This window comes from Myotis myotis, unplaced genomic scaffold, assembly GCF_014108235.1.
Source record: "Myotis myotis isolate mMyoMyo1 unplaced genomic scaffold, mMyoMyo1.p scaffold_m19_p_7, whole genome shotgun sequence".
Lineage (NCBI taxonomy): Eukaryota > Metazoa > Chordata > Mammalia > Chiroptera > Vespertilionidae > Myotis > Myotis myotis.
In genome coordinates, this window is record NW_023416379.1 from 589,565 (window position 1) to 609,075 (window position 19,511).

At 58.3% G+C, this 19,511-nt stretch overlaps 1 protein-coding gene across 4 annotated transcripts in view; it reads right to left on the bottom strand.

The window, feature by feature from the left end:
* The window catches only part of SMOC2 (SPARC related modular calcium binding 2), a 73,650-nt gene that overhangs the window by 26,803 nt on the left and 27,336 nt on the right, over positions 1-19,511 (bottom strand). For 2 of the 4 annotated variants that reach the window (XM_036317513.1, XM_036317510.1), the window contains exons 4-7: positions 18,787-18,886; positions 6,451-6,498; positions 4,932-5,015; positions 3,074-3,148 (exon numbers count right to left, since the gene is read on the bottom strand). In XM_036317513.1, coding sequence (XP_036173406.1) covers positions 3,074-3,148; positions 4,932-5,015; positions 6,451-6,498; positions 18,787-18,886 — 307 coding nt within the window. The remainder of the gene's footprint in view (positions 1-3,073; positions 3,149-4,931; positions 5,016-6,450; positions 6,499-18,786; positions 18,887-19,511) is intronic. The other 2 variants (XM_036317511.1, XM_036317512.1) reach the window with 2 other exon arrangements.

The window sequence follows — 19,511 nt, forward strand, 5'->3', positions numbered from 1 at the left end:
TTCCCCCGCCCCGCACCCCTGCCCACTTCCCCGGCCCCACGGACGGAGTCATCCCCTGGCTGGTGGGCGAGCAGATGGGGCGGCCACTTGGACGGCAGTGTGGCCGTCCTGACGAAGCTGCACAGGCTCAGGTCCTGCAGTGGCCTCCGTGGTGTCCCCGAAACGGTGAAAGCCGAGGTCCAAGCGAAACCTGCACACGGACGTTTACAGCAGCGCTAGCCACAACCGCCGGACTTGGAAGCAACCAGGAGGCCCCTCAGGGGACGGACAAATGGACAGAAGTCCGTCAGGCCATGGAAAAGGACTCGGCAATGGAAAGAAACGGGCCAACGTGTCATGAAAGACCAGGAAGAGGCCTGGCTGGTGTGGCTTAGTGGGTAGAGCATCAGCCTGCAGACTGCAGGCCCAGGTTGGGTTCCTGGTCAGGGCACATGCCCGGGTCGTGGGCTGGATCCCCAGTGTGTGTGTGTGTGGGGGGGGGGGGGTGCATGTGCAGGAGGCAGCGGATCTGATTCTCTCCATCATTGATGTTTCTATCTCTCCCTTCCTCTCTGAGATCAATAAAAACATTTAAAAAAATAGAGGGAAGTAGGCGGCAGCCCAGTTATAGAACCACAGTTTGGACACTGAAATCTAAGGATTCCATCTGATCTGAGGACAACCCCCTTTTACAGTTAGGAAAAACGGAGATTATTACTCTTTGTAATACTTTAAACAATAAAAGAGGAGCTATTTGCGTTCTTTTTTCCATATTTTAATCTCTTCAAATGACCAAAAACTTCCTCACTTAAGGTCTCGTTGGTACTTGATGTTTTTGCAAGCTTGCGTTTAAACGATGAAATGAGAGAATGGGGGGAAGAATATTTTAAAACTGAGAAACCAACAAAGAACACAGAATGGGCCTGACTCTTCCCCAGGGAATGCGATTTGCCAGGACTTAGAGCAGAATCAGAAGATGACTATCTCTTGGCACTGAGCTTAATGTGCAATAAAACCACAGCCCTCCTCGCCGGGAACATCGCGAGCAGGAGGAGGCGGGCGGCGGGCTGCTCTCTGGGTCGGGGGGTGGGGGGGTGGGGGGGTGGGGGGGTGGGGGGGTGGGGGTGGGGGGGTGTGGGGGTGGGGGGGTGGAATCCTTTTATCCCAAGGAAGGGAGGTGCATCACAGGGGTGAGCACTCGGGCCTGGTCTCCGCTCATGCAGAGCCCGCAGAGCCCGTAAATGAAAAGGCTGGCGAGCTGGAGGCGGCTCTGCCTGGGGTGGGGCCTTGTGAGCCCAGCGTCCGTGGCCCAGCCCCACGCCCGTGGGTCTCCCGCGCAGGATGTGGGAGAGCCACGGGCCGAGACAGAAAGCAGACGCGCTAGGATCACCAACCTCCGATTTGAAATAAATAGCGAGACCAATGGCCAGTGGCCCAGACTCAGCGTGTCTGCGAGCTGTGCCTCCCCCGGAGCCCTGGATAAGCCGGGGGGGGGGGGGGGGGGGTAGGGGGGGCAGGGGGGGCGGGCAGCGCCTATGGCCACACACGCCGGCCCCCAGGGCTGGGCGCCGCCCCTGTCAGCGCCCTCTCGGCTGGCCCGGGCACGGCAGCCTGGGCGACCGGGAGCTGGCAGGGGAGGCTGCTCTGTGCATAGCTGTCAGCCGCCAGGACTCCAGGGGGGACGTCACACAGCGACCCTCAGACCGACCCCCAGACCGTCAGACACCCCCCCCCCATCCCCCAGAGATCAGAATTGAAGTGACGGAGGCAGCAGGGGGAGCACCAACATGTTGTCCTCCACACAGAAAAGCCAGTGCCTCAGTTTACCCAGAGCAGGACAGAGGACGCCTGGTGAGGACCCCACGCTGCCCACCTCCCTCCGTGGCAGCAGCGCACGCCTGGGAATACATCAGCGTCTGCGTGTCGGGGTGCAGGACTCACCTGAGGAGTGGGGGCCAAGCTAATGGGCGGCAGACTCCCCTCAGGTATTGCCTGACTCAGAAGATGGACAGGCGGGCGCCATCTGTGCAGAGCTCGCCACGCTCCCTCTCCACCCCGCCAACGCCATGCTGTCTCCTGCCCCCACACCCCTCCCCCCACGCCCCGGGCCTGTGGAGGAGCCCCCAGCACGGAGGCGACCTGCCCTCCTCACAGTCACTGAGCAACCACAGTGTGTCCGGGTCCACATGGCGATTGAACTACTCAGTGTCCCAAACGTCGATAGACTTGTGAACGTCTTACGTACAAGGGCGTTAAAACACGCTTTGGGCCCCAGGTGACGAGGTCCGGACGCGAAGGCTGCGTGTGCAGGTCTGCGATACGCCCCTCGAAATCGACCACGGGAGTTCAGGCTGCGGACACTGAGCCCTGGACGCGGCGTTCTCTCAGGGCGCATCGGGGGAGGCTCGTCGGGAAGGCGAGGGAGTGCATGCAGGCTCGGGCAGCCCGGGGACACGCAGACACGGCTGGTTCTCACGGACAGCGGGTCACGGACCAGACACGCGGCAGCCCGCGCCTGTCTGCAATGTCCAATGTCAGGTTCAAAGGTGAAGTCTGGCCCGACCGGCGTGGCTCAGCGGTTGAGCATCGACTTATGAATCAGGAGGTCAGGGTTCGATTCCCGGTCAGGGCACAGGCCTGGGTTGTGGGCTTGATCCCCAGTGGGGGGCGTTGCAGGAGGCAGCTGATCCATGATTCTCTCTCATCACTGATGTTTCTATCTCTCTCTCCCTCTCCCTCTCCCTCTCCCTTCCTCTCTGAAATCAATAATAAAATATGTATTTTTAAAAAAGGTAAAGTCTGTCGATTTGTAGCAAAGCCATCACGCAGTTTTGAGGATTATGAATTAAATTAGTCACGTGTTTCGACATCCCTGGCACTAAGTCAAAAACACACACTTAGCAAACATTCCATCTTTATCTGAAGCTGCTGTTTGCTGGGCACCTACGGAGAAACCCTGCAGAGACTGTAGAACACGTAATAAAAACACCGAAATCTGAACTATGGGGTCCGGTGCTCACGCCGTAACCAAGGACACACGTGCCGTCCACACTCCACCCCGAGGAGACAACGCCTGGGGCCCCGGCCCTGGTACCTGAGTGCTTGTTGGTTTTGTTCTGTCGGCTTTTGACCTGCTCCGTCCACAGCGTCGGGTAACGCGAGGCGATATCTAACAAAGCAAACGAAGGGGCCGTCATTTTTAGTTCATCTTGAAAATACAGTCCCTCAAAGACCTCGGCAGGTAGCCTAAGAGCCAAAAACATCAATATAATGAGTACATGTTGCACGTTTTTAAAAAGAGTTACGAGATAACTCTGTGCACACGACAGCAAGAAACAATCGTGTGCATTTATATTTTCAGAATATTTTCTTCTCTCTTCATCCAAAAGTATAAACAAACGTCGGAAGGATCCAGACAGGCCTCACGTGGCCGACGTGGGCTTACCCGAACCGTCCTGGGAGGCCCAGACGGACGTGCGCACGGCGTGCGGGTCGCACTCAGCGGAAAGGTCCAACACAAGTGAGGCGTGATTTCTGCGCCAAGCGTTTTGGGAGCCCGTGTTGTGGGCACTTGGTTAACAAGCATAAAGGAGTATTTAAAGGCTGGTCAGTCACGTCACCGCCTGAGAACCTCGCGGAAGCAGACCGGCCAGGTCCAGCCCCGCTTTGCCAGGCACCGGCCTCATGACCTCGGACAAGTCCCCTGTGTTCTTGCCTGTGACATGGGATTCTGGGGGTCCAGGGGGCCATGCTGCAGGGCACACGGGGAGCCCATAGGCTATGCCCACATTGGTTGTTATTATTACTTATTTAAGCTATTGTTTGCAAAGCACAGTGTAATTCCACCTTCACGCTCAGATTCATTTATGCTGTTCCCTTAGAAAGGGTGTCCCAAAATTCACGCAAGAAGTAATTTTGATAGAAAACACAGGTTTATAATTAAAAATTGTAAATTTTTTATTTATTCACAAAGTATACAGTATAGGGTTATGTATGGAATAGCATATCAGTATATTCTCATGAAAGATTTGCATCTTTATGCTTACAAAGTTCAATTGACTCAAGAACTGAAGCCTACTGACCACGCACAGCAAATAGAGTTCGTTGAATGGATTATGGAACAACAAGGGGATGCTGATTTTTCGAACAAAATCATCTTCAGCGATGAGGCTCATTTTCATCTTGATGGCTTGGTTAATCGACAAAATTGTCACATTTGGGGTTCAGAAAATCCACGAGTGATTGTTGAGAAACAAATGTATCAACGAAATTCAGCCACATTTATGCAAAACGGTCATGGAAAATTTCAACAAAAGAGTGCGTATGTGCCAGCAAAGCCGTGGAGGCCTTTTACCCGATATGCTATTCCACACATAACCCTATACTGTATACTTTATGAATCAATAAAAAATTTACAATTTTAAATTATAAACCTGTGTTTTCTATCAAAATTACTTCTTGCATGAATTTTGGGACACCCTTTGTCTTCACACCCTGACCCTTTGACCTGAAGATCTGGGGCGCACGGCAAACACCCTAGACAGCGCAGGAGCGGCCGAGAGTGGGAAGCACAGCTCCACGTGACGACAGGTGCAGTGTCCCCGAGACGCCTCCTGGGACGTCACGGAGCGTGTCCGGGCCCCCCGGGGCGTGACCACGACGCGGGAGGTGTGACACGTGAACAGGGGCCCCGCCATACGCCATTGCTCTTCCGAAACACCTGTTTTATATCATCCACGTTTCAGAACTTCGGCGCACGGGTTTTCAGTAGGACGACACCTCGTGCTCTGCTGTAGGACAGCGCGTGGAGCCCTCAGGTCCACGGGGTCAGTGGGTGCTCACGGCGTGGGGTGGCCCCAATGCCGCTCAGCGTGGACACCCGCAGCAGCGCCCTCCCCCGCATCGGACCCCCCTAGGCCTGCCCCCCTCCCCCCTCCCCCCTCCCCCCTCACCTTCTTCGTCGCCTTGAGGCTGGGTGTCCAGCGCGGGGGCTGAGGCATCATCTGAATTCAGAACGGAAAACATTTGCAAGGAGACTACAAGCATGAGAGTAAGCCGAGTGAGTGTGCGTGCGGGTGAGGCTACGGTCTGCACACCGCCCACAGGTGAACGCGAACCCCCACCCGGGACATGCAGGGGCCACGCGAGGGGGCGAGTGGGAGACACGCGTGCTGGGGAGCGGCTCGCTCGACACGCGTGTGCAAGGCTCCGCCACAGGCCCGCGAGGCCGGATGGGGTTCTGCACCCTGAGCTGCCCGTGGGGTGACAGGGCGGGGGGGTGAGCCAGGAACCCAGTGCCAGGAAAACTCAGCCTGAAAGGTCAGGTGGTCAGGTGGCCACAGGTCCCGAGGAGGCCTGGCAGGGCTGTGGGCGGGGCCTGGCAGGGCTGTGGGCGGGGCCTGGCAGGGCTGTGGGCGGGGTCTGGCAGGGGCTGGGCAGGTGGACACCCTGGCTGTGCCCGTTTCCCCGAGGGGTCGGGCGGGGATGAAGATCTCCTGGTTGAACTGCTGTCCCCCCCACTAGGCAGCAGAACGACACTGGGGGGCCCCTTCGGTGTGGGGGAGGGGATAGGGGCGGGGCCAAGAGTGGCAGAGCAGAGACTGGAGGAAAGGGACCAGGAATACGAATGAACTGGGTCATCTCACTGACGACTCATATTCCAAATGAATCATCTTGATTTAACTCGTTGAAAAGACTCTGGGCTTCCTGGTCAGGTGTAAGGTTTGGGTTCTGAGACACAGCCGGGGGCAGTGCGCCCCTAGGCCCAGGGACCTCACATGCACGTGTGTGCTCCGAGGGCCAGCCGGCGTGTCCCTGCGTGCACCACGTGGCTTTGCTGTACAATAATCTCGGTTTTATATGAAACCCTTAAAAGGACCCACTGAGAACAGCCTTCGCTCATCCAAGGGCTTTGGAGGAGGACAATCGATGGACGATCAGGGTCGCGGGTGTGGCTGAGGCCTGGGCAGGTCCCCGCCTGGGCCAGTGACTGGCCGTGGGTGTGAGCTAGCCCAGCACAGCGAGGGGCGTCACCGAGAGGAAGAGGGGCCCCTCGCAAGGTTGGCACTTGCTCCTGTGCCAACCTGCACATCTCCCTTCATAACAGACCCCCGTCCTGCCAGGGAGGCACTGGGATCGCATGTGCCACAGCCCAGACACCGAACGTGACTCCTCTCCCCGGCACGGCCGCGGGAGGGGTGCCTCCCCATCGACGGGGGTCCCGGCACCAGCCAGGCTGAAAGCCCCGAGGTGGGCATGAGGGCACAGGTGGGCACCGGGGGCACGGGTGGGCACAGGGGGCAGATCACACGCCCAGCCTCCACGTCTGTGGATGGATATTGAACAGACTGCCTTGGCTCTCGTTAGGAGCTCACATTTGCATGTTAACTTGAGAAGCTAGTTTAAGGCACAGGCTGGATCCGATACAATAGACATCGTCATGGGAATTCACTTTAAATTTAAAGCAGTTACCTGTTTTCCCCGCGCCTTCCCGTTGAGGTAACTTTTCGTTTATGGAACCTACGAGGGGAAACAAGGAATGAGATTATTTGGGCTCCAAAACCACCATCAGTAATTGTTACAAACGTATGTTCTCCCACGCTGACACGGTCACAGTGCTTGTGGCTTTCCGGTTACATCGCACACGCTCTCTGGGCCCTGAGCCCCCCGCACCGCCCCCCACCCCCGAAACCGCGAGGCCGACACCAGGAAGCGTGAGAGGAGCCCTACCCCCGCCGCTGCCCGCCCACCGCGCCCCTGAGAGCCTCTGGTGCCCCACACGGCACCTCCTTCTCTGGGAGCGTCAGCGCCCCTCGCCCTGCACCACCACGTTGGGGCAGGAACGGGAGCTAACACTTCAAAGTTTTTAAATGAGAAGTGATGCAACTACAGATACATTAGACCTCGGTCTCTGCTGGATTCCCATTTACAGAAAAACAAACCAGCCAAGGAGCCGCCTCCCGTGGCTCGGAACCGGAACTGCACGGCGGCCGACGGCGACCGGCGCAGTGTTTACACGACACGGGGACCCGGGCATCCCCACGGGGCTGCTCTTCCCCCGAAAGGCTGAGACTCGACAGGCACCAACGCCCCTCCTCACCCTCAGGACAGGCACCCTCCCCGGATTCGCTTTGATCTGCTCAAAGGACTTGGGCGCATCTGCCGATTCGGTCCGGAATATTCCGCCCCGGGTTCGGTGAGAGTGCCCACGGTCACATGCCAGGTCCTCCTTGCCAGCAACAGCACCCCATGAACTAGAACTTGAAATTCCTTGTTTATTTTATTTTAAAATATATTTGTATTGACTTCAGAGGGGAAGGGAGAGAGGGGGAGAGAGAGAAACATCGACGACGAGAGAGAATCACGCGTCGGCTGCCTCCTGCGTGCCCCTCACTGGGGATGGAGCCGCAACCCGGGCCTGGGCCCTGACCGGGAATCGAACCGGGACCTCCTGGTTCATAGGTCGATGCCCAACCGCGGAGCCAGCCGGCTGGGCCATTGCTTGTTTTTCCAATCGTGAGTTTGGCATTAAACACAGACCGACTCCTACAGGCCATGGACCCTGAGGAGGAGGAGGCTTACGCTGTGTCTGGGACACACAGCTGCACCTCACAGGAGACATCAGGGCCTCGAAGGACAGAGAAGACGCAGAACCTGGGGCTCCCGTCCAGGGGGTCCCCATCCCCACCCAAACTCGAGGCGGCGGGTTTCCTTAAAGGAACACAGCACACGGCCCTGAGACACGCCTCCCCTCCTCCCCAAACCGCAGCAGGAGACGGACACCCTCCTCCTGGTGCGGGTGCCTCTGAGCTCAGATTCCTGCTCGGTCTGCACGGCGGGCGCGAGGGGCCTGCCGCGCCAGCTCCTTCCCGGGGTTACTGTTACCACCGGTGCCACGTACGTGGTCTCCAGGTCCCCGCCCCGCGCCCGCAACGGGCCCCCCTGTGTGGCCCCCACGGAGCCCTCAGACCCACGCCGCCGGCTCATCCTTCTGTGCCGTCTGTACCACCCAGAGCTCTCGCGCTGGGGTTTCTAGTCGCCGTTTATTTTTATCCTGTGTCGGCCGTGAGTCAAAAATAACGTTTTCTACTTTTGGCTGGAAATTATAATGGTTTGGTGATATTTCTGAATATGACTATGCAGGCTTTGCTATTCTGAGCTAAATGCAAACTCCCTAAATAATAATTCTTCCCCCCCCCCCCCCCGAGCTTCCCGGTCGAATTAAGATAATATTTTATAATCTAAGGACAGAAAAGTCCAACCGCTGGTCCACCATGTGATCTGAGGCCCAGACCCGAAGACAACTTTTAAAAGTTCTCTCCTCTTTGCATCAGCCGACACTTCAGCGCGTGCGCCAGCCCCTAAACCAGCGGTCGGCAAACCGCGGCTCGCGAGCCACATGCAGCTCTTTGGCCCCTTGAGTGTGGCTCTTCCACAAAATACCGACTTCTGCGCATGGGCCACGAAGTTTCTATCGCACTGTACGTGTGCGCCCGCACGTGGTATTTTGTGGAAGAGCCACACTCAAGGGGCCAAAGAGCCGCATGTGGCTCGCGAGCTGCAGTTTGCGAACCATGGCCCTAAACCCAACTGGCATTTCCTGGGATAAATCTACACAATCACCCATCCTGTCCTCGCAGGCGAGGCGTCACCTCCCTCCAGGCCCAAGGGTCCCGAGGAGCTGCTCCACCGGCCGCTAGGCAAGCAGGCTCCCCAAGCTGCCTGCCGGCCTCCTGCACCGCTCCCGCCCCAGCCCAAGGACACGGACGCGGTGCCACACCGCTGTCCCCGCGGCAAAGTGGAGATGGGAACTGGAACCAGCGGGTCCTGAGCCAGAAGCTCGCCTCTGGCTTCGCGGCTGCTTCCTGAGGTTTTTGCAGAAGCGTTTGGAGCAGCAAGTTCGGGTGTCGGTGCAGAAAGGGAGAGATGTGCCAGGTGTGGACGCCACGCAAGCGTGGGCTGTGCTGGGACCCGAGGACGCACCGGATTTAAGGGCCTGACTCCTTTCCTGACGGAGCGTCCTCCCATCTTAACGCCATTTTGACAGTCGGCCGTCCCCTTGCCTGTTGGGGACCAGCGTCCGGAGCTGCCGCCCTGAGCACTGCTGGCACCGGACGGGGCCTCTCGGGGCACACGGCCCAGCGAGCCCTGACCGTGGTCATCGTCCCTCCACGCCTCCTGGCCATTCCTCTGTGCACGGATGTCCTTCTGGCCGATTCTGACTCGCCCCTGATCAGGAGGGTGAGCAGGTGACGAGGGACGGAGTCCCGGGAGGTGTGGCACCACGGAGGAAGGCGGACTGTAGACGGAGCAGCCTCGCCCGCAGGCTCAGCTCCCGTCTGCGCACGGGTCGCAGGCAGCACGTGCCGGGGCTGTGGGAGGCGTGGAGCAGACAGCACGCGCACAAGGCACACGACACATGTGCCCCTAAATGCTCAGGACACTCAGTGTGGGTCACATGTACATGTGTAGCCTCTCTTCACACACGTGGATTTTACATGTCAGGGGGTGGCAGCCCGCTCGCCACAGAGAGCAACACTGTCTCCGGCAGAGCAGCCGGTCAGCCACGTGCAGCCACGAGGGACACGGTGGGACAGAGGGCCTCAGCCTCTCTCTGGGACGACTTCATTCATTCATTCATTCACTCATTCATTCGCTCACTCACTCATTCACTCACTCATTTACTCACTCAATCATTCACTCATTCATTCACCCATTCATTCACTCACTCATTCATTCACCCATTCATTCACTCACTCATTCATTCACTCACTCATTCACTCACTCATTCACTCATTCACTCATTCATTTGTTCATTTGACCCAGGCGTCTCCGGTGTCTATAGACCAGCAACACAAGGCTTTCACGCGGGACAGTCCTGTCTGCTTTGGGGGTGGGCGTTACACAGAAACTACAGAGATGCCTGAGGTCACAGCTGTGCACACGCGCTCCTACTGTGTGCGGTCACCACTCCACTTCCCTCCCATACACCAGGCGACTGGGCAGAGCCCATGGCAGGGGTGAGCCTCACACTGCGTGCCAGGAGAACAGAGGGGACTCGGCCCTCCGGGCGCCAGTGTGTCCTCCGCAAGCCCCCGCCAGGCCTTTCTGGGCTCAGCCTCAGGGCAGGACCTGCCTCACTGTGGCGTCGCGGCCTCCCTGGCGTGGTGGGCGCAGAGGGTGGGCACGGGGGGTGGGCGCAGGGGGCAGACGCTGCGTGCGAGTCGGATGGGAGCCTGGGCACCGTTCCTGAAGGTCAGAGACTCCGCTAGTTCCAGGGGCACCGTCTGATTTCCGACGCACACACGCCTGGTTGTGCACAGGCTCGGGGCCGAGACAGGGCGCAGTGTGGGTGGGAGGGCCAGGTGCTGAGGGCCCGGGTGTAGGTGAGGCTGGAGTCCGAGTTCTGAAAAACCAGCCGACCCTGTGCCAGTCTTCAGCCAGTAGCCAGCCCAACGGGGACGGGAAGCCATGCGGGTGGACCAGCACGCCCCTTGGGGCTGTGTGACACCCCATCAGCTCTATGCCCACCCCCACCCGCAGGCAGCAAGGCAGGGGCACCCTCTCCAGGGCCTGGACACGGTGGGAACAGCAGCCAGGCGACCACAGCGACCGCTCTGGGAGGACGAGCCCCCGTGAGCCCCAGCCACGCGGGCCGTGCTTTGCTAGCGTTTATTTCTGGGCACAGAACCCAGCAGGTGGACTCCTTTCCACTCCATTAGCGTCCAGTGCTCGGGCTGGAGCGGGACGGGTCTGTCCCCGGGCTCGGTGGCTGGGCTCCCTTTTCGCCTGTTCCCATCCAGGGGCAGCTCAGAGCAGCTGGTCCGGTCTGGTGGGCGGAGCATCGCGCAGAGGGCGCTCGGGCACCGCTGCCAGTCGCCCACCCTCTGCCCCCTCGGAGCCCGTCCTCCTCCTGGAAGGCACAGAAGGAGCTGGCTCCTGAGTCTCCTTTGGGGACGAGCGCGCTCCCGGCACCTCCCACAGCGTCCACCTCCCTGTCTTTGTCGTCTGGGCTCCCAGTCCCCCCTTGGATGTTGGCTTCTGCAAACTCCGAGGCGGGAGCATTCATCTGTGCGCGACTGTCCTTGGGAACCGGCATCGCCTCGCTCGCGGTCCTAAGCCTCCCCCGCTGGCCGACGCGGTTGCACATAAAAAAGTGCTGTGAGAACAGGCTGCTGGTGGGACGGACCGGGAGGAAAACGCATGAGCACAGGCCGTCCCGGGAGGCAGGCCGCTCCGACGGGCCCTGTGAATTGGAACCATCTGCTTCTGAAAGGCTTCTTGGTTTCTTCTATGGTTTTATTAAATATTAGAAAACGGGAGGGAAAAGCCATTGTCGGCGAGGTACGGAAAAGAACGCTTCATACACTTCTGAAGTGATGAAAAATTCAATTACAAATTAGCCACCAAATTAAATGTCCCATGAAGCACGGCGACCGAGCGATGTAATGAAAAGGCGAGAACTGGACACCTGGAAGGGCTTTTTCCCTGAAAAGTGGCAATAAAAGCAATAAGCGTTTTTCCTAAAGGAAAAACAATAACACCAGAATGTTGTATATAACACCACGCTGCTGAGTAGTTCAAGAACGAGTCCAAATTAAAAAGAGAGAAGGCGGGCCCCGGGTGGACTCCACACAGATGCGCCCAGCGCCACCCCCGCCCCCGGCCCCGCCAGCCGAGCCACGTCCACGTGACCAGGTCTGGCTCCTGCCTCCCTGTCAGAGCTCGTCACTCACGGCTCCTCGCTCGATCCCACGGGCTCTGGGCCGTGCTGCGTGTGGTCACCACGCCCTGTGGTCTCCTCATGGACGAGTCGGCTGGTTTCTTCACTTGCAGAGTGAATTCGGCGCCGGCGGAGACTCCCAGAAGCTGGAACTTTCCCTGGAAACGTCACGCATCCTGTGCTGAATCAAATTACTATTTTATCTCCTCGTGGGTGTCAAATGGATTTCTTCGCTGCCTCAGAAATGGCCATGAGAGTCCGTGTTAGAGGGTAACACGGTGCACAGTTTCCTTTAAAAAATCACTTCTTGCCCGGCCGACGTGGCTCAGTGGTTGAGCATCGACCTATGAGCCAGGAGGTGATGGTTCGATTCCTGGTCGGGGCACAGGCCTGGGTTGTATGCTCGATCCCCAGTGTGGGGCGTGCAGGAGGCAGCTGATCCATGATTCTCTCTCATCATGGATTTTTCTCTCTCTCCCTCTCCCTTCCTCTCTGAAACCAATAAAAAAATATTTTTTTAAAAAAAATCAAGTACTTAGTTTGGTCCATACAGTCCTCCCCTTACCCGAGGAGGGTGCGCAGTCAGACCCTCATGGGCATCGGAATCGCAGGAAGTGCTGAGACAGGGGACTTGGCGAGACAGCGCGATGGACGAAGCTGCAGGGGCCGTAGGGGAGATGATGAGACCCGCCCCACCCGGATTTATGCTTAAAACCAGCTGAGTCCAGCTCCACCCAACATGGCCACTGATTTCAGCCTCATTATATGTTCCCTAGAGGCCCGATGCACGAATTCATGGACATGGGTGGTTGGCCGGCCAGCCCCACCCCCTGGTCGAACTCCCAGCCAAGGGAACAACTTACATATTAGCCTTTTATTATATAGGATAGTAGTCATTTGCATCTGAAACAAGACACACAACAGCCACACACACACACACACACACACACATACACACCAGCCACACATACACACACACTCACTCACTCACACACATGTACACACACCGGCCACACACACACTCACATACACACACACTCAGACCAGCCACATACACGTACATACACTCACACACGTGCATACACACATGCACACCAGCTACACATGCACACACACTCACTCACACACATGCACACACACCAGCCACACACACTCACATACACACACACTCAGACCAGCCACATACACGTACACACACTCACACACGTGCATACACACATGCACACACGCACACCAGCCGCACACACACACCAGCCGCACGGCTATGATCAGGAGCAGGAGGCCCAGGTGAGCACAGTGCAGCGAGCTCCTCTGCGGAACCTCCCCCTTTCCCGGGGGACCCCGAGTACCCCCCCGACCGGACCTCCCTTTAAATGAGCCTCAATAAGGGAAGCCAATCCCGCTGAAGGGGCCGCTCTCCTGGGGAGGGGCCGCTCCCCGCCTCGCTGCCTCATGATAAACTCTCTCTCGCTGCAAACTCGGTGCTGCTCACGTCGGAACGCTTTCCCACACGACGCCAGTGGCCTCGGTCCCAGATGCCAGAGCCCCTCCCTCAGCACCAGACCTCAGTACGTCTATACAAATGTATATATTGTTTTCCTACACACACAAGCCTACGACACAGTTCAACTTATAAACCAGGCGCAGTAAGAGATTAACAGTAAGTAATAAGAAAGCAGCACAGTTACAGCAACAGATGGGAATAAACGTTATGTGGATGTGGCCTCCTCCGGTCACAAGGCCTGGCTTCCCGTGTGGTCGCTGGGGCTGGGGCTGGGCCGCAGGGACCCGCCAGCAGCAAGTGGGACCAAGAATGAGGCGGCCTGGGTCCCGGATCGGCTGACCGCTCCCCCGGGTTCCCGTTCCTGTGACAAGGGGGCTCCTTTCTCTCCCCCTTTGACTTTCCTTGACAATATTCACTCCGATGCCCATTTCCACGGCTCCCGCTCGGAGGAGGCGGGTAAGCCTAAAGCAAAGGCTGTTCTGAGTGGAAATGGAGCTCCTCTGATCGGCCACCTGCCCAGCTTGAGCAAAACAAGGCTCCACTTGCATTTTAACGATCTCATCAGAGACCCGCCGCTGCGTTGCTGGTTTCCTATCTGGGAGCTCTGTTGTTCTAGTTCCGTGGTCGGCCAACTGCGGCTCTCGAGCCACATGCGGCTCTTTGGCCCCTTGAGTGTGGCTCTTCCTGAGCCTTAGGAGCACCCTAATGAAGTTAATAACAATGTGCCTACCTGTATAGTTTACGTTTAAAAAATTTGGCTCTCAAAAGAAATTTCAATCGTTGTCCTGTTGATATCTGGCTCTGTGGACTGATGAGTTTGCCGACCACTGTTCTGGCTGCTCTGCTTCACGGGCTCTTAACTCGGTGCCAGGAATATTTGTCCGTGAAAAATAAAATAAAAAACAGCTGCTCTCCACAAAGTTAGCGTTTTCAGAAACCACTTGGAGATTCATGGAGACACGGAGTTCCAGAATTCCAGGTGGGAGCTAGAGCGCGAGGCACTGCAGGAAAATGCAAGGCTCACAGATGGACGAGCTCAGAGTTGGTAACGGGAAGGGAACGAGAACGAGCAGCGAGAGCCAGGCCAGGCCACGGCCTCCCCATTCCTGCCGCTGGGATGCGGAGCCTTCAGTCGTTAAAGTCAGAGCATCACTCATAGTTTCAAAAAATATTGTTATTGATTTTAGAGAGAGGAAGGGAGAGGGAGAGAGAGATAAAAGCATCAATGAAGAGAGAGAATCATGGATCAGCTGCCTCCTGCACACCCCACACTGGCGATGGAGCCCACAACCTGGGCCTGTGCCCTGACCGGGAATCGAACCCTGAACCCCTGGTTCATAGGTCAACGCTCAGCCGCTGGGAATCGAACCCTGCAGGCTGGGCTCCAGTCACATTCTTAGGGCAGCCACTGCCTGTGCACAACTCAGCGCTAGCACACAGGTGACACGGGGCGCAGGGACCGATGACACCCCGACATTCTCTGCTCCCCACGGCTGGCCCCCTGGTCACCGGTCACAGTGGCCGCAGACAGGCGGCAGCCCACTGGCCGGTGTGAACGTCTGCGCTCACGGTTCCCCATTTCCCACAACGGTCGTCAGGATGTAGTCGGTGAGAGCTTATTAAAGCAGGGAGGCCGCGCTCAGGGAGCTCACAGCTCCTTGTCCTGGAGGCCCCCCTCCCCCCAGGCCCAGACAGAACCGCCACGTGCTCATGGATCTGGGGCGGGACTTGTCCGTTCTGACCCAGGCGCCCGGACGGAACTCGAGGCCCACGGGACGAGCAGACCCATTCCCGCAGCCTCTGCGCGCGGCGTCTGGGTGAACACGTTCCCGGCCTCACCCCGAGGGCCGGCCCTCCTGTGCCTGGAGACCCTGCTGACCGGTCACTGGCCACCAGGCCCCTGGCGTGTTTCCTTCCTGCGCTGTAAGGTCCCGCCGTTAGCGCTCTCACTCTCCGTCACGAGGGAGCTGCAGGGCGCGGCCCCACCCTGGGCCCTAATGAAACGGCCCCAGCCCCTGCTCTCGCCCACCCCCTCACGTGTGGCCCAGGTGCCCACGGAATTCCCAGGCCTTGGGTCGTAGGCCTGTGCCCCCCACGTTTCCGCTGAGGGCGTCTCACCATCACAAGAACCACACGGTCCAGCCTCGACGTGGTCGCCCTGGACTGAGCCCCACCTCACGGCTGGTTGTTCTTAGTGCTGAGTGGGAGCTGGGGTGTTTGAACTGTGCACTCGGACCCTCCCCCTGGAAGATCTTCCTGGAGAAGCGAGGAGGCAGAGGGATCCCCCCAGGCCATCCCCCCAGGCCGCCAAGAAGGGGCCTCTGTGCCCTCCCGCGGGGCCTGCCTCCGGCGTCCCTGTGAGCTCACACACACACAGGTGCACATCCTGAGTGGCAGGTACGACTTGTGGCTAAATTTGAAATCTCTTTTCCTGATTTTTCAATTGTTATAGCACATCCTTCCCCGGCCTCCAAGGCCGGCTCGGTATAAACTCCAGGACAAAAGGCAGCCATTGAGCAGCGACGTTTCCGTGTGAATGACCTGGGACCCACCCCCATCCTGGGCAGAGGGGGGTGGTGCCACTGAGCCATACTAAGCACCAGCTAACTCACCGGGGAAGGGAGGGGGTGCAGGGAGGGAGTGCACGGACGGGGTGCCGAGAGAGGGTGCAGGGAGGGGTGCAGGGAGGGGCTGCAGAGTGGGGTGTAGGGAGGGGTGTGGAGGGTGCAAGGAGGGGGTGCAGAGAGAGGGTGCAGGGAGGGAGTGCAGGGAGGGGGTGCAGAGGGTGCAGGGAGGGGTGCAGGGAGGGGCTGCAGAGTGGGGTGTAGGGAGGGGTGTGGAGGGTGCAGGGAGGGGTGCACAGAGGGGGTGCAGAGGGGCCCGGACACTGCAGCCCTAGGGTCAGCAGATGAAAGCCTGCACAGCTGTGACTGATGGCACCTGCCACGCCCACCACCCCAAAGGGTGTCCCATCGCCAGCTTCTCTACGCTGTGTGTGAGGCTGTGTCTACGGCTGGGAAACCGTGAAGCACACGACAGTTTGTCATAAACTCCTTGTGCAGGTGTGTGCTTAACCCTCCCCACTCGCCCCGAAACGTCAGCGCTTCCTCCACAACCGCCCCACGCCACAGGCTCACGGGGGCTCCTGACGCCGCGCCTGCCCTCCACGCGCAGGTTCTCGCAGAGTGAAGGCACCGATGTATGGAATTTCCCACAATCCTGAGGGAGAGGCGCGGAGTGTGTTAGTACCAGCAGGTGTGGGCTGACCCTGCCACGCCAATAAGTGGGTCACAGCCACGGACCCGTGCCATGGAAGCGCGGCCACGCACACACACACGCATGCACACACACGCACACGGACACACACGGAGGGCAGGGTCAGGGGAGCGCCCGGTCCGCACCCAACCTTGAACCTGAGGCCCCTGGGTCCCTGGCTCCTCGGAATAGCCTTTCCCACTCGACGGACCAGACTGTGCAGCCAGGGGGCAGAACTCTTTCTCCCAACACCGTCACCCGGACCCAAACCATCCCGGGCCGTGGAAAACGGGGCGTTTCCATCCAGCAAGATGCTGCTGGCGCCAGAAAAACGGCGAGTGGACAGGGCGAGGGCCGGTTCCAGAGCAAAGCCGGGGCTGGGGAACGTGAACCTCGGCCGAGCCCGCACGCAGTTCTCTGGGAGAGTCTCTGGGACACTCTAGCCCAGCGATGGCGAACCTGTGACACGCGTGTCAGAGGTGACACGCGAACTCATTTTTTTGGTTGATTTTTCTTTGTTAAATGGCATTTAAATATATAAAATAAATATCAAAAATATGAATCTTTGTTTTACTATGGTTGCAAATATCAAAAAATTCCTATATGTGACACGGCACCAGAGTTAAGTTAGGGTTTTTCAAAACGCTGACACGCCGAGCTCAGAAGGTTCGCCGTCACTGCTCTAGTCTCTCAAACGCTGTCACTGAAACCGCAGAAGCCGACTCACCACGGCCCCTCCGCGAGGGGAGTGAGGAGGCCGGCCCTCGGATGGCGTGCGGCCCGCGTGTGACGGTGTCTCCAGGCTGGGGAACACACGGGCCGGCTTAGCGTGTCATTTTTTCTGTCTCACTTACTTCCCGAGTTCGTAAAAGAGTTATTCGGTGCAGGGTTCGCTCACTAAAAATATTTTTTCAGCCAATTTTAGGTCTTGGGTGACAAAACAGTTTTTAAAAATAGCTCTGTTTTCCCTCCACGTGGTGCACCCCTGGGGCTTGCGAGTGGCCACAGCCGCCGGGTGTCAGGCTGCGAGTTCCCGCTAATGACGGTGCCATCGTCCCGGCAGCCGGCAGCCCGGCCCTGGCCCCTCCGCCTGTGGATGTCGGCACCGGACAGACTTTCTAACTGTAACCGCCCGCCCTCCAAATAGAAAATCCGTCTAAAAGGAAACTCCACGTACAAATGTTCCCACAATTCACGAGAAACAGCAGGAAGATGTTGTTGGTCTATACACAGGGGCGGGCAAACTTTTTGACTCGAGGGCCACAATGGGTTCTTAAACTGGACCGGAGGGCCGGAACAAAAGCATGGATGGAGTGTTTGTGTGAACTAATATAAATTCAAAGTAAACGTCATTACATAACAGGGTACGGTCTTTTTTTTTTTTTTTAGTTTTATTCATTTCAAACGGGCCGGATCCGGCCCGCGGGCCGTAGTTTGCCCACGACTGGATAGGGATGTGTTTGCCTGTTTTAGGAAACCTAACCTTGGATTGGAGGCACAGACCATGAAACTTCCCTCTTTTGTTCATCCTCACCCGGGGATATGTTTCCATTGGTTTTAGGGAGAGAGGGAGAGACAGAGAGAAACATCAACGTGAGAGAAACACATCAATTGGTTGCCTCCTGCACATGCCCAGGCCGGGGAGGAGCCTGCAACCGAGGTCTGTGCCCGTGACCGGAATCGAACCCGGGACCCTTCGGTCTGCAGGCTGATGCTCTATCCACTGAGCCACACCAGTGGGGGCCACCATGAAACTTAACAGATGATCTGACTAGTGTCCTCAAACATTCATCGACATGGGAGGCTGCAGGCCATTGTCACATGAAAGCGGTCGCATCACAGATAAGGTTTTTGGCAAAATTAACGGAAAAGAGACGACGGCATAGGTCGCTCCCTGGCAGTGTTGCTACGCTCAGAGGCGAGCCCTGCGGTGAGTAACAGACATAACCAAGAGCCACTGACAGGGGCTGACAGCGACCGCACTTCCTTTGCAAAAATATACACAAACCAGGGACGCCTTGTTTGTCTGTTTTTTTGCCAAAGAAACTATTTGGTCCTTCCCACCGTGGACTGCAGTCCTCGCAGTTATTCCTAAACACTCCGCAGCCCAGGCCCCGGGCCTGCGCGGTGCGGGCCGGCCTTCCGTCGGGAGCTGTCTTAAGAAGAGGGGGCTCAGAATACCTTGGGGTTGCCCAGTGACACCTCCCTTCCGGGGCTCCGCCCGAGGCCCCGGCACTGAGTTTCCTGGGATTATAAGCAAACACAGGCGAAGGCTCAGAAAGCAGCCAACGGGGTCAGAAGGCTCCTGTCAGCACCTCAGACCTACCCGGGCACCGAGGCGTCTTGTGGGCCACGGCGGTGCCGCTGATGGGCCTCCCGTTGGGCGTGACGCACCAGCAGTATCCCGTGTAGCTGTGGCACTGCACCTGGAGGCGACAAACACGGCGTCAGGGCGGGGCCTCACCACACAGGCCGCTCCCCTGACCCCCAGTGCGAGAGGGAGGCCCGACCCGGATCCCGCGTACACACGCCACCAGAGGCGCTGACCGCAGGCCAGTGTGCGCCGGCCCCTCTGCGGGCATCCGATCCCTGCCGCCTGGAGGGAGGCCCAAGCCCTCACCTTACACATGGGGAGACTGAGGCACCGAGGTGTCGAGAGACCTGCTCACTCCGTGTGCCCAGGGCAGAGGCAGGGAGAGGAGGCTCTTTCCATCAACCCCACCCCCGCCCGGGACCCTCTGGCGTCCATCCTGCCCCGGTCTTCCTCCCGGCCAGCCAGCCAGGGGTCCCTCCCCATAGCTCCGCCCTCTCTAGTTCTCTCTCTTTCTCTCTCTCTCTCTCTCTCTCTCTCTCTCTCTCCTCTCTCTCCTCTCTCTCTCCTCTCAAAGGTCAAATGCTGGCTATAAAACTGCCCAGAGTTCTCTGAGTACCAATGCCCAGCAGCCCCTGGGCTCCTGTCACCCCGTGAGAGCTGCCTCTGTCTCGGACTCTCTCCTCGGGGAGGACGGCAGCACTGACGATAGGCGTGGCCGCACTGCGGGGCAGGCACCG